The following is a 13,598-nucleotide window of genomic DNA, read 5'->3' on the forward strand; positions in this document are numbered from 1 at the left end:
TAGCTCTCATGGTGCAGCTGGCAACACTGTAGGGCACCGTGGGGCTCTGTCTTCTCCATGCTCTGCCCTTAAGGTCTTCCCTGTCCTCCAAAACCTGTGCAGGAAGGGCTGAGAGGGGTAGGCTGCTTTTCGCTGAACCTTTGAGAGTCCTCCGGGAGGAGCAGAGGGGCCTGTCTGTCGGAGGGAGAGTGTTCTTCAGGCCAGCCCCAAGTCGTGGAGGGAATTCCCCAAAGCTCTACATGTTGCTCTGCCAACCCAAACAGTTTCTCCATCCTTCCTTCATGGGAAGATGCCTAGTGTAAGAGAGCTGGGGAATCAACCAGATGGAAATCGAGCACATGAGAGAGCTCCTGCAGAAGTCACCCCTTGAAAATAGAGACCATTCCTGGGGACAGGCAGAAGCCATGTAATTTGTTGCCTGTGCATGCCTGTGTGTGACAAGTAGGAATTCTCTCTGTGCTCTACTTTTGACCCCACTTGCTGGGGCTACCTGCACAGCAGCCCAGAGAGTCTGGTGCAGTGAGGTTTCACGTAGCACCAGCCACCCATGAGAGTGAACCTCCCACAGCATCCTCCAGTGCCCGTGGGCAACCAGTCAAGCTGGAGCTAGATATTGGGTGCACTGTGGGGCTGAACTGTACAGGCTTACATTGTAAACCATTGCTGGGAAAGTAACAAGCCTGTAGCCTTGCTGTCCCAGTCCTGGACAGGCTGGTGTGAAGAATCTTGCTGGTGCAGGTTGCACCTAGGAAGAGCAAACAATGTGGGAGAGGCTTTGGTGTAAGGGCTTGGGGCTGATCCTTCTCCCCCCTATCTTGGCCCTGCAGGACAGTCTATGAGGCAACTCCAGCTTACCTACACTGACTTCTTCCCTGACTACTTCTCATTAGCGGAGAAACCCCCCGCTGAGTTCTGCCTCTCCCCAGATGGCAACACAGAGTCCATCTCCATCGACTTGCTGCAGAAGAAGGGTGAGTCTGTGCATCTCTCGTGGATGAGAGTGTGGCATAGCACAGCATAAAAGGAAAACAGTGCTTTGCTTCTCTCTGTCTCATGTCATCTCTGTAGACATAATGGTTTCTTTCCCTGGCTTCTCTATTGTAGCATCATAACTATGTGTCCCCCTGGACTGATGGCTGTTTCCATGCCAGGTTCTTGTGTTCTCTGCACCATGCAGTGTGCCACAGAGTATGTTTGAGCTGCTTGTCCCAGGAAGTATGATTAGAAAGACTCTTAAGTCCACAAGAAAGGGTGGAGAGAGCAGACAGGCACAGGAGTATGACCCTAAGGCAGGACATGCTGCCACCCCTGTCTCAGTATACAAGGGCAGACCTGTGAATCCATGTGATGTTGCGGATGTGCTAGCCTGAGATTTTGTAATTTAGGTCTGATGGGTCCTACATGGTAAAGTGTTTATGTAAAAGGGTGGGAGAAAGGATTCCAAAGCAGGACAAGATACGTCTGTGAAGAGATCCATGCTACAGGCAGGCTTGGGGACTGGGTTGTTGACAGGTACCTCGATATCATGTCAGAGGCAAGGGATGTGCAGAAAGGTTCCCGTGCCTTTGCCAGCTATGTGTTGGTGATTACCAGATGGCAGCCTTCCCATCTATGCCACTTCTCTTCTTGCATCATACTGAAGCCAATGTCAGATTACCCACCACTGGCTTCTTACTGAAAGTCATTACATAGCTTGCCAAACAAGTGGCTTCTGCCCTGCCACCCTGTAGGACCACAGCAGCAAAACACTCCTTGCCTGAGACCCCATCACTGCTCCCTCAAGGGATGGTGCATGGAGGTGATGTTCCATGTCCCTTAGGAACCTTGGCAGGGTGTCATGCTTCAGCCACTTCTAAAGGTTGTCCTACTGTCAGGCTGATAAATGAGTGCTGGAACCAGCAGGGACAGATTTGGTGAGGAGTTAGGGGAGACTACGTGTTTTTGGCAGAGGGCACATGTGCTGACATGGGCTTCTTCATGAGATGTTGGGTCAGGGACTGCCCTAGAAGCCCCTTAGGCAGCTCTCTGACTCGGTCTTTCCTTCTAGGTCTGGTGAAGGCAATCAACACTGCTGTTGACCTGATTGTGGCTCACTTTGGAACCAGCAGGGATCCAGGGGTGAAGGTACGTCTTGTTTTCAGTATGGCTTCTCAACATCATGAATGACTTGGAGAGGATGGAGAAAGAGTGCCTCTCCATTCTCTTCCAATTCAAAAAATGCAGTGTCCAGTGAAGCTAGTAGTACCAAGAATAAAACAAACAAAGGTGATCATACTTCATGCAGCAGATATTAAATCTGTGACAGTTCTTGCTGCATGATGCTGGGGGTGCTAAAAGATGATGTAGATTTGGGGGAAGATCAGAAAAATACAGCGAAGGGAAATTCATTGGGGTCTATTAAACATATAGGAACCACATCCAGCTTAGATAGTCTCTGAGACAAAAGTAGTTCTAGACTGGGAGAGTATTAAGGGGAAGTATATATATTTGCTGTGGTTTGACTCTTTCTTAGGTACTCTACTTAAGGCCCTTAATAAGAGACAATACCAGGCCAGCTGGACTTTTGGTCTGATGCAGCACACCAGCTCTTTTTTCTCATATAGTGGAGAGTTGTGTCTTCCTCCTCCACCCATCCTGTGATTCTGTTCTGTGCCAGGACACAGTGCAGCATCCCCAGTACCTCAATGTATTACAGAGCTCCTTAATGACAAAAAAGTGCATCACTCACTGCCCATCTGGGGCAGGTGAGCTTCCCCTATAGCCCTTACCATGAACTCAGGAGCTTCAGAGTGCATCTAGGTTGCCCATGGGGCTGGCTGTCTTTGGCCTGTGCTCCTCTCATCTCCCATTTCTGGAATAACACAGAAGCAGAGCAAGTTTGCTTCTTTTTGTACCAGGCAGTGTTTGCAGTCCTGTGACACTTAACATGTTTGTGGTGCCTCCTTTCAATGCTGAATGCTCTGCTTCAGTCAGGGGACTCAGGGGCAGCAGTGTGACACTGTTTAGACATGGCAACTGTCCTGGAGTGCCATCCCCAAGGAGAAACCTGACTGGGACAGATTCCAAGCCCATTCAATCTTATCTCAGAGCCCAGAGTAATTTGCCCCTAATTACAATTGTTGCTGATGCAGATTGCTGTGCAGCGTAACCAAAGCTGTTTGGATTTCCTCAGCTTTTTAAGGCTTCACTGTGAATTTTCTGTTCTTGCAGTGTTGGTTTAGGGAATAATTGCAACATTCCCCCACTACTTTACTTGCCAGACAATGCTGTGGTTTTGACCCGGGGTTTTGTTATGCGTCAGCGTGCCACGGGCTGAGCATTCACCTGTCAAAAGGCAGCACCCGTCCCTGATGCTCCCACGCTCAGTGAATCTGGCAGGATTATTCCTGACCCAGAAGTTCAGTCTCAGTTCAGGGCCTTTGTGGACCCATGCCAACTGGCCAGTGTAATTCCAGCTCAGCTGGTAAAATCTGCACCCTGAGCACAACTGCCTGGGACCACCAGCGTGACATGCAAGGCCTGAGGCTGACTCCTTTGGGTAGACCCCTGGGCAGCTCTAAGACTATATGCAGCAGAATACGTCCCCACTCTGCTGATGCTGGGCTCTTACGTGCTTCATCACCTCAGCCTGAGCTCTGTCCATCCATTTTGCCCTCACCCTGTTTATTTATAGTAATCCCTAGGAATTATAGCTTGGCATGTCACTGAGTTAAGTGTTCCTTAACCCCTCAGTGCTCTTAGTTCCTATGTGGCTTTCTGCTTCCTGCTTCAAAAATAGCTACAAGAAAATCTACAGCAGCAGAAAAGTCCCCTCCAGCAGGGACAGCCTTGTTATACCTGTAGGGAGAATCAGGCATCCCTTCTAACTGGGATATCCTCTTCCCAAGCTGGGATATTCTCTTCCCAGGCTGTTGCCTGATCCTGGCCTGGGGCAGACCTTGCAGGGAGCAACCCAGAACTGGTGAATGAGGCAGCAGGGGTGAAGGGGAAGAGCCTGCCTGTTCAAAGAGCTGCTGAGCATCATAGCATGGGTATTGCCTGCTGGGTGTCTGTAGTAGGCAAGTGAAGCTGGACAGTTCACATACATCTGTACCTTGTGGAGCAGTTACCAATCTTCTCCCTGTTGCCTGTTCTCCCTTAGGCCAAACTTGGGAACAGCTCCGTGAGCCCCAATGTGGGGCATCTCATCCTGAAATACCTGTGCCCTGCTGTCCGGGACATTCTGAGTGACGGGCTCAAGGCTTATGTCCTGGACATGATCATTGGCCAGAGGAGGAACATCCCCTGGAGCGTGGTGGAGGCATCCACCCAACTAGGTATGGAGGGTGTGCAGCATTGCCCATCGCTCTGCAGTACTCCCGTGTTGTGGCTGGGAGGTGCTGGGGAAGGTTGGCTCTAAGGATGGGGATGCAGAATAATCCCCGTCTCCCTGCATAGAACAGGGTGCATCTTGACCTTCTCTTGCAAGGCAGGAGAGCCACTGTTCTATTCTTCCCAAATATTCATTGTCATTTCCCTTGAAATTTCCAAATTCTCCAATAACAAGCCCTAGCGATGAAAAAAAGAAAAAAAAAAAAAGAATGCCCTTTTCCCTCCTCTAAGTTTCCAGGTTGTTTCTAGACCTTCATCTTTAGCTCTGCACAGCTACTTTATAAGGCAGAGCTGTGCTCTTTCCTGGTCTGTAAGAAGATTTGCACACACAGCTCACTTGGCTCAAGCATGCCCACAACACCTGCACCCTCTGCTAGTACCAGTCTGCACCCTGGATTGTGGCAGTGGCTACCATCCAGGAGAACTCCTTTCTGAGGTTACAGGTGGCAGGGCCACACTGATTTCTGCATCACGAAGAGCTTACATCCAGGGCTGGGAAGCCTTCTAACCTGTTTGTGGCAAATCCCCAGCTCTGGGGTTATCTCTGTGATTGCAGACACCCCAAATTATAACCACCCACCACAATATTCTGTTTCTGTGCTGATTTTGAGCCAAGGGCTGTGATTGTCATTGAAGTGTGGGAGGCAGGTGCTTGCAGTATTGAAACTCTCCCAAAGTTTTTGGAGTGGCAGTCTGGGACAGACCACAACCCGTCTCTCTTGTGGAGTCTGACTGTTGGGTTGGAGTGAGCTCATCCTGGTGTTTGGTGGAGGGGCAATGCACATACGGGCATGAGCACCCAGCCAATGCCTGTCTTTGCCTTGATGCTCCTTCCTGTGCTGCCATTTTGGCTTTGCTGACCACAACTAATCTGCTTTGCTGACCACAACTAATTCTGCTTCTCTCCATAGGCCCCTCTACCAAGTTGCTGCACAGCCTCTATAGCAAGATCAGCCAGTACACGGAGCTCACCAACCACACCATGAGGTTCAACGCATTCATCTTTGGCCTTCTCAAGTAAGCAGGCTCCCTGAGCTGGCTGCATGTCACTCTCCAGGGCTGGCAGCACGTGCTGGTCCTTGACTGCAGGCAGGCACAGTTGCCAATGAAAAGACTTAAGAAACCTGGGAAGCCTCTCCCCAGCTGTGGGTAAGGGAAAGAAAAAGCTGTGAGCCTCAGGGAACTCCAGAAGGATCAAAACCTATCCTACCAGGACAGGATTGAGGAAGGGTGGCTGTAGCCCACTGAAGAACATTGTCAGCTTGTTTTAGCCCCAAAGCATTAGGTGGGAAGAGTCTGTCTGTCAGGGTTCATACAGGGTTAGACATAACATACGCATAAATTACTCCTGGAAATCCCTGCTTATATCACTGCTTCCTGGAGCTGCAGTGAATCCCAGTGCATGAGGTTCTGAAGGGGAAATTGCCCTCGTCCAGGACTCAAGGCTGGCCCTTCCAGGTTGGATAAGGAGTGTGCACACTACACTCAGTGTTAAACAGAAGAAGGCAGCAATGTCTCTGCTGGTCAGCAAGAGTTCTGGCAGTGGCAAGAGAGTCCCCAAGATCTTCAAATGCTGGGGCACTCCTACAAGCAGGAGCAAGCTCTGCCCTGCTCTCCCCACCCAGGGTAGCCCAGCTCTCCCCTGCTGGCACAGGATACCAGCATATTTTGGGACAAGCCTGCAGCAGTGGTCTTAGGTTGCAGATGATTTGCCTCTTCCATGTGAACCCTTCTCAGCAAAACTAAGCTCTGCCAAGGACATAGGAGCTAAATGGTGAGGAAACTTGCTGGAAACACGGTTGTTAGGGGTTACGGTTCCACAATGCTTCATGTAAAGGAAACTGGATGGTTCTGTGACAGGCTGGGTGGCTGTGGTCCATGCACGCTGATGGGAGTGAGCCACTGTCCTTTCACTAGGTCTTGAGGTTCACAGGTTCGTGCTGTCTAAATGCCCTTTTCCAGCCACACTTCTTTTTGTAGAACAGCAAGGATGAAGGGGATGAATTGATTTTCACTCTTTCTTTCCCTGCTTGTTTTCCTTTCCTTCAGTATCCGGTCCTTGGAGTTCTGGTTCAACCACCTCTACAACCATGAAGGTAAGAGCCTGCAGGCTGTGGGCTGCAGTGAGGGCTAAATTAAGCACAATGTAGAGCGTGGGAGGGACATGCGTTTTTCTTGGTCTCTCGGCCGAGGCTGCTCCCCTCTGCTCTGAGCTGAAGGACTAGACTATACACAGTCCCAGTGTACCAGGGAAGTCCCAGGGGGAAGTCAAAGCTCCATGCAGCTTCCTCCACCTGAGTCTGACCAGCTGTGTCCTTCCCAGCTGCAGCTAGTACCCAAGGCTATCACCTCCAATGCAGATCCCTCAGTCTACCCACAGAAGACAAGATCTAACCCTCCCCAAATTTCTGTGTTCCCTGCCCAATGCCTGAGAGCTTTGTACAGCTGGAGGTGTGCACACTTAGCTGAAGCCCTTCAGGCATGGGAAATGGAAAGGAAGATCTCCTGACAAACAAAAAGCAGGTTTTACTGGATATATCTGGTTTTTCAACCAGAAACGTTTCTAGAGCATGCAGATAAGCATGACCAAACTGCCTGATGCCTAGAAGCAACGTGACTAAGTGCTAAGTGCACAGTGAGACAGACACCCTGGGCATGCTGGATCCCCTGAGAGTGCTGCTGGCTCAGCCTGTGCCCAGTCCAGGGCCCCATGGACTGCAAGAAGTCCAGCCCAGTATTTTCTGGCAGGTTTGGGGACTAACAGCAGACATTTCCCAGGTCCGTGTGTGCAGTCAGCACTTCTCTCTGGAGCAGACAGGAGAGTAGACATGCCTTTGTAGTGAGCAGTGTAGCAAGAGAAAGCATCCTGGTTTTCTGGAGCAGAAGACCATCTGTTTCAAGCCATCATTAAGAGATGGAAGTTTGAGCAATAGCTAGGGTTGTTAGGAAGATGAAGGCTAGGCACAGGGGTTGGAGATAAGGTGCAAGTCCTGTCTGTGGGGTAAGTTTGTTATCTCACTGGGGCCAAACAGCCACAAATCCTGTTCCCAACTCTGACCCTGGGAGTGAGACCTGACAACAAAGCTGGTGGGGGGTGGGGGGGGTCACTGCGGATGTTGCCAAATGAACGATGAATGCTGCAGGTAAAAATGCTAGTCCGTTCTCTGTTAGGATCCACAGTTCATCCCGGCTAGGTCCCTGGAAAGACTGTATTCAGCTCTCTCTGCAGGGGACTGATACTGGCCAGATCTACAGCTCCTTGTTCATCCCCAGGAGGTGGGGAAGAGAATTTTAACATGTGCCAACCCTTTGATGCTCTTTATTCGCACCCTACTCTCATGGTATTTTGTGGCAGAGGTCATTCCGGTGGACCGCCTGACAGGCAGGTCCTGGCTTGCAAGCATGACCAGAAGCAGGACCTGGGCCAGTTTGCCCAGAGCACCTGGTGCTCCCTGCACCGGTGCTGAGCCTCACACTGCAGCCACAGCTGTGACCAAAAACTAGCGTCCGGCTCCTTTCCTGGTAGCTTCAGCAGCTTCTTGGTGGCTTGGCAAAGGAGGGAAGGGCCTCTCCTCTAACTAATGTCTCTTGCCTTACAGATATCATCGTGGCACACTACCAGCCGGTGGGCTTCTTGTGCCTGTCTCACAGCGTGTGCCAGCCTCTTTTTGAGGAGCTCCTGCTCCTGCTCCAGCCTCTCTCCCTGCTGCCCTTCAACCTAGACCTCCTTTTCGAGCACCACCTGATGCAGATGGGCAAAGAGCAGCAGCAGCAAAAGGAGCTGCTGCGTGTGAAGCAGGACCTGCTGCTTTCCGCACACTCCACTGTGCAGCTGATGCGGACGCGGGGCAGCAGTGAGGATCCCGACGGCTGCAGCACTGCCCCTGAAGCATGCAAAGTGGGTGCCAGAGATGGTGACATCTCACCAGGCCACAGCCCGGAGCAAGCTGCGAGTGAGAGGGTCAAGGGGGTGGGGGCCTCCTGCGGAGATGTTGACAGGGAGGAAGAGCGGAGGAAGGTGCGAGAGAGCACGTGGGAGGGGAAGAAGGACAAGCAGGCGGGCTGGTGGTACCAGCTCATGCAGAGCTCTCAGATTTACATCGAGGGCTCGGCTGAAGGCTCTAAGTTCATCCGCTATGAGAAGAAGAAGGCTTTGAACGCTGTGCCAAGGGCAGCGGAGACCCACAAGGCACCGCCCCCCCGCGAAGGAGTGGTGGAGGGTGCAGAGGCTTGCCCTGTTGCTGAGGGCACTTTGGAGGAGAGGCCCAAGGCTGCCAGCAAGCCAAGTCCTGAAGCTGTGGAAGAGCCCTTGGAAAAGCCCCAGCAGGTACTGATCAGTGAAGAGGTGAAGGAACGGAGCTGGCCCTTCTGGATGGGCAGCCCCCCAGACTCGGTGCTTACAGAGCTGAAGCGCAGCAAGGAGAAGGAGACGGGGACTCAGCAAAGAGTGGGAGCAGCGGCAGCAGCCCCCCAAGAGGAGAGCCGCACCAGTGCATCAGAGGGCAGCCAGCCCATCAAGTGGGGACACTTGTTTGGCTCCAGGAAGGTGCAAAAAGAGCCCAGGCAGCCTAACAGGTAGGGTCAGGAATGGCTTGGGACTGGAGAGGGCTGGTTAACCTGGGATTGCAGCAGTGCAGGTGGAAGTCAGGACCATAGCTGACTGCTGGGCTATACCATGGTGGTACACCAGAGGCAGTATGTGAACAGAGAGGTCTGTCACCCCTGCCCAGCCCTGTCAGCCTGCCTGCCTGCCTTAAATCCACCCATACCACTGTTCCCCTTCTCAGCTCCTACCCTTGCTCAGTCCACCTCATCGGCTTTCCTCTTCTGCCTGAGCTCTACCACTGCCTCAGTTCCTAAGCCCCCTGTCTGGGGGAAAGGCCCCTGCTGCACCACCCTCATCATCACCTCATCCCTCCCAAAAACACACATTAAGTGAGAACAGAACATGGAGCCATCCCTGTTGCTCACAACAGGTGAGAAGGAGGCATGAAGTTGCCCCATGTAGCGGGGACCTCCCCACATTGCCTCTCCATCTCTACCCTTCTTGCTTCTATGTCCACTGGAAATGTCTTTCCCAGCCTAGGCTGTGGTGTGTCTGAAGGATGCTGAGCCCTCCCCGCCAGGAGACAGCCTGAGGACCACAGTGCATTTCGTGCATGGACCTCTAAGGCATGACCTTGCCATGAGAGTGGCTGCTCCTTGCCCCCAGGTATGCTTCCCTGCCACTACCTGCTTCTGTCTCCTTCTTGCAGGTTGCCCTCCGGCTGGCTGAGCTTGGACAAGTCTGTGTTCCAGCTGGTGGCCCAGACAGTCGGGGCAAGCATGTGGCGAGAAGCAACTTCTGAGCCAGAGCCACCTGAAGTGCCCACTGTGGTGCGGCCGACCCGGGGGCTGTCTCCCCACCCTCCCTGGTGAGTGGCACTCCGTGGCTGTCCTGCAGGTGCTGGGACATGGTGGGCTGGGGTTGGCACGGCTCTGCCTGTTGCAATTCTCCTGACCCCCTTTGTACTCGTGGACCAGGAGATGGTTTGGGACAGTAATACTGCTTGTGGATCCATCTACCCCAACTCTGCAGTCTGCAGGCAAGGGGGGGCAGCTGGCAGCCTGACTGGGTGGGGAGGCAGCAGCTGTTTTCCTCACTTCTCTGTGCCCATGGTGGTCCCTGGGCTTCAGCAGGGTGAGTGTCGTGTGGCGAGCTAACCCTTCCTCCCCTCCCTCTGCCTGCAGTGAGGTGAAAGCTCTTTGCCATCACATTGCCACCGAGACAGGACAGCTGAGCTTCAAGAAGGGGGACATCCTGCAGGTCATCTCCAAGGTGGATGGTGACTGGCTGCAGTGCAGCCTCGGCTCCGAGAAGGGACTGGTGCCCATCATGTACGTCACCCACCCGGAGGACGAGGACTATTGACATAGCTGGGAGGCTAAGCACAGTACCGGGGGCTGCTGAGGCTCCTCTGGGGAAGCTCACCCTGCCAGAGGAACAGACACAGCTTCTTGCTAGTTTCTTACCTTTCTTGCCATTACAGAATACAGTAACCGTAGCTGGTTCCTTCTCGCTCCTCCTCATGCAGCTGCCAAAGGCCGACTCAGCCCCCAGGGTCTTCTGCAAGCTGCACCTCGTATTGCCAGGCATCGCCGTGCATGCAGCCACACCGGGGACTGCCTGAGCCCCCTCCACCCCACACCATCTCCAGCACCCGTAGGCTGTGGACTCGTACATAGCAGGAACCCAAGCAGTCCCTGCCAGGGCAGCACTGCCCCGCTGTCCGGCTCAGTTTCACGCTGGAGGGTGCAGGATGCTGGCCGTCCCCTCCCTGGGGGGTGGCAGTGCAGTCTGCAGCCTTCAGCATCCCTGGCGTCATCAGCCACAGGGGGGGAGCACCATGCGTTGGCAAGGTCTCTGCAAGGCTGGGCTGATGGGTTGCATTTCGGCTTGATGGGGGGCTGCAAGGTAGGTTCCCCCATGCTGGAGCCAGCCTGTCGTAATGTGTTATGGTGGTGCCTGGTGGGTTGTACCGGGCCAAGTGGCCTGGAACTGCCACGCTGCAGGGCTGGGGCTGTGCCTGGCCACGGCCAGGGGAGGGGGAGCAGGGTACATGTGTGCCTGCAGAGCAAAGGGGTGCGTGGGCTCGTGAGGAAGGCGCGTGGATGTTCAGTGTTACATGGGTTGGGGATGGGTAGTGCCAGTCTGTGTGGAGATGGGTGCTTTGGGGGGTGGCCCCATGCCCTCCACACTGAGCAGGGAGCCAGTGCCTGGGAAGCCCTGGGATGCTCAGTGGAGGGGGGTTGGAGGGGAGGGGGTGAGGGCAGGGTCCCTGACTGAGCTAGGGATTCTTTTTGGAGTTGGGGGCAGTGCTCCCTGCAGGTAGATCGGGGCTTGCTCCCAGAGGGAGCTGGGGAGGGAGGGGTGGTGCTCCCCTTGGCATAGGGTTTCTGGTTTTGCGGAGCAGTGCCATGGGGTTGGGGGGACGAGTGTTGTGCACGAGCACAAGGGGCTGCTGGGGGTCCTGGGGTCCTCAGTAGGGGCAATGCCAGTCAACCCCTTCCTTGCCATGTTCATGCCACCTGCTGGGGTGGGAATCTTCACCTGCCCGTCAGGTGGGGAACAGTGTTAATGAAAGGCCATGCCAGTATTTGGTGCCTTGGCCGGGTTGACGCTGCTCACAGCGTCCTGCCTGGGCTGGCTTCCCCATGGCGAGGGGCTCTGGTCTTGCAAGGTTACCTCCTGCTTGTACATTGCTTAGCAGACGTTGCACCATATTTAATTTGTATTTCCCCATTAGAACGAGGTGTCTCGCCTTTATTTATTTCTTTATTTATGATGCATATTAATAAAAAAGGTGCTGATTGAGCTCCGTGCTATGCAGCCTTGTGATTTCAACCCGACCCTGGGAAGGGTCTGAGGGTTACCTGTGCTGGGACATTGCACTGCAGGCTTCATCCTCTCTCCACCGCAGCCAACACCAGACCTTCAGAAGGAGATAGGTTGCCCCAGCTATCAGACCTGTCAGTTCAGGCTTGGGGGAGCTACATCACATCATCAGATGATGGTATGTCTCAGGGAGGCAGTGTTGTTCGATGTTCCTTGTCTTTATTCCTTGTGTATGCTGGCGGGGGACCAAGGAGGTTTCAGACAAGACTTCACACCATTTCAGTCCAGCATCTGCTTCCCCAGGGTGCTCCAGGCGTTGTAGGGCCTGAGCAGCATGGGAAGGAGGTGGTGAAGGACAGGTTGCAGGTCTGGGACCCAGAGCCTGGGAAAACCTGGCCATAAGGCTCAGTGGCTGCAGGTCACTCCCAAGGAAGGGCTCCGGGGCTATTAAACTTAGACTTGCACGATCGTTGGACCTCCAGATCCAGCGGGAATGAGTCCCAAGAGCCCATCCCTTCCCTTTACACCTCGGTAGCACCCAGGAGAAGGGAAAAGCTCTGCTTGAGGCTCCAGCTTTTCCTGCAAGGACACCGTGCTGGAGCTTGTTGCATCCACGTGGACAAACAATCTGCAGTGGTGAAGTGAGTCAAAACAGATGAAAAAAATCCACAAATGGAGTAGTGTAAGCCCCTGTCCCAGCTTGGAGAGGCACGGAGCGGCCAGGGCCGGCACACGGGCTGCTTTAATAAACTTCTCAGAGGGGCTAGTGGTCAGGGCTGTTTACAAAATGCACAGGGCCAGGCTGCTCTCCCCACGTGCACAGGCTGGCCGAAATGGGGAAGGGGACCATGTGCCGACACACAGCCCCATGGGATGCTGAGTCAGCCCCAGGGTGGGAGAGGGGATTTCCAGCTGCCTGTGCTGCCAGCACCGATGTGGAGCAGCTCGCTGGGTGCTTGCTGCTGGGGCAGCCTCAGATGCAGGGGAGGCATAGTGAGGTGGTTAGGGTGTCAGAGGCTGGATTTGGGGTTCCTGCTGCAGGGTTCACAGCTGCTGAAGTCTTCGGGGTCATCTGAGTAAACTCAAGGAGGTCCCAACTGGTGACTATCAGATAGCCTGTCCCAATCAGGAACTGGCCATGGGGCATGAAGCCCTTGAAGCCTGTGAGGCTGGAGGGCATGCAGCAATGTGTATGGGGCAGTGGCTGCCAGTGCTGCTGCTGTGGCTGGCTGGCCATGCTGGTGGCCAGGTCCTGGAGGGTCAGCTGCAGGATCCTGATGGGGACATGGGGCCGTAAGCACCACTGAGGGCAGGCTGAGCAGGGAGAGGAGCTGCTGGGTGCTGCTGTGTCCTGGAGCTGGCCCTGGTCTGGGGAGGGCAGCTCAGCCAGCCCCGGATACAGGGAGCTCAGCATCCCTCGGTACCCGTTTGGCTGGGACATAGCAGCAGAAAGGTGGGTGCTGTGGGGTGTGGGTGGCAACGGAGAGAGGGGCAGGTGCTGGCCCACAGCCTTGTGAACACCTCGAGTAGATGGGAACAAGTAAGACGGTCATGCTGTGTGCATGACACCTCCTGGACGCTTCCCTGAACCCAAATACAGCAACCCTTTGCTAGCAAACAGTGCAGGTCCCTGGCCTTGTTACTGCACCAACTAGTCCCTTCTCAGCCTCACGGTCGCAGGCTGCCTGCCAGGGCCAGCCCCACGTCCCCCTGCCCTCCGCGGGCACACGGCAGAGCAGTTGCCAGCCCCAGCACCAGTGCCCACCATGCACGTGCTAAGGAGCAGAGTGAGGCCGGGGGCAGCTCTGGACAAGCAGCGAGATGCACGCTCAGTCCTGTCTGTCTCATGTCA

General features: G+C 54.3%; 1 protein-coding gene across 2 annotated transcripts in view; it reads left to right on the top strand.

Annotated features, from left to right (window-relative positions):
* Positions 1-10,585, top strand: part of RUSC2 (RUN and SH3 domain containing 2) — a 38,519-nt gene extending 27,934 nt beyond the window's left edge. For both annotated transcript variants that reach the window (XM_059833721.1, XM_059833722.1), the window contains 8 exons: positions 828-971; positions 2,048-2,124; positions 4,142-4,316; positions 5,283-5,388; positions 6,421-6,467; positions 7,971-8,946; positions 9,627-9,785; positions 10,102-10,585. In XM_059833721.1, coding sequence (XP_059689704.1) covers positions 828-971; positions 2,048-2,124; positions 4,142-4,316; positions 5,283-5,388; positions 6,421-6,467; positions 7,971-8,946; positions 9,627-9,785; positions 10,102-10,282 — 1,865 coding nt within the window. In that variant the 3' untranslated portion in view covers positions 10,283-10,585. The remainder of the gene's footprint in view (positions 1-827; positions 972-2,047; positions 2,125-4,141; positions 4,317-5,282; positions 5,389-6,420; positions 6,468-7,970; positions 8,947-9,626; positions 9,786-10,101) is intronic.
* The last annotated feature ends 3,013 nt before the right edge of the window (positions 10,586-13,598 follow it).

Source organism: Gavia stellata, chromosome Z (assembly GCF_030936135.1).
Source record: "Gavia stellata isolate bGavSte3 chromosome Z, bGavSte3.hap2, whole genome shotgun sequence".
Taxonomy (NCBI): Eukaryota; Metazoa; Chordata; class Aves; order Gaviiformes; family Gaviidae; genus Gavia; species Gavia stellata.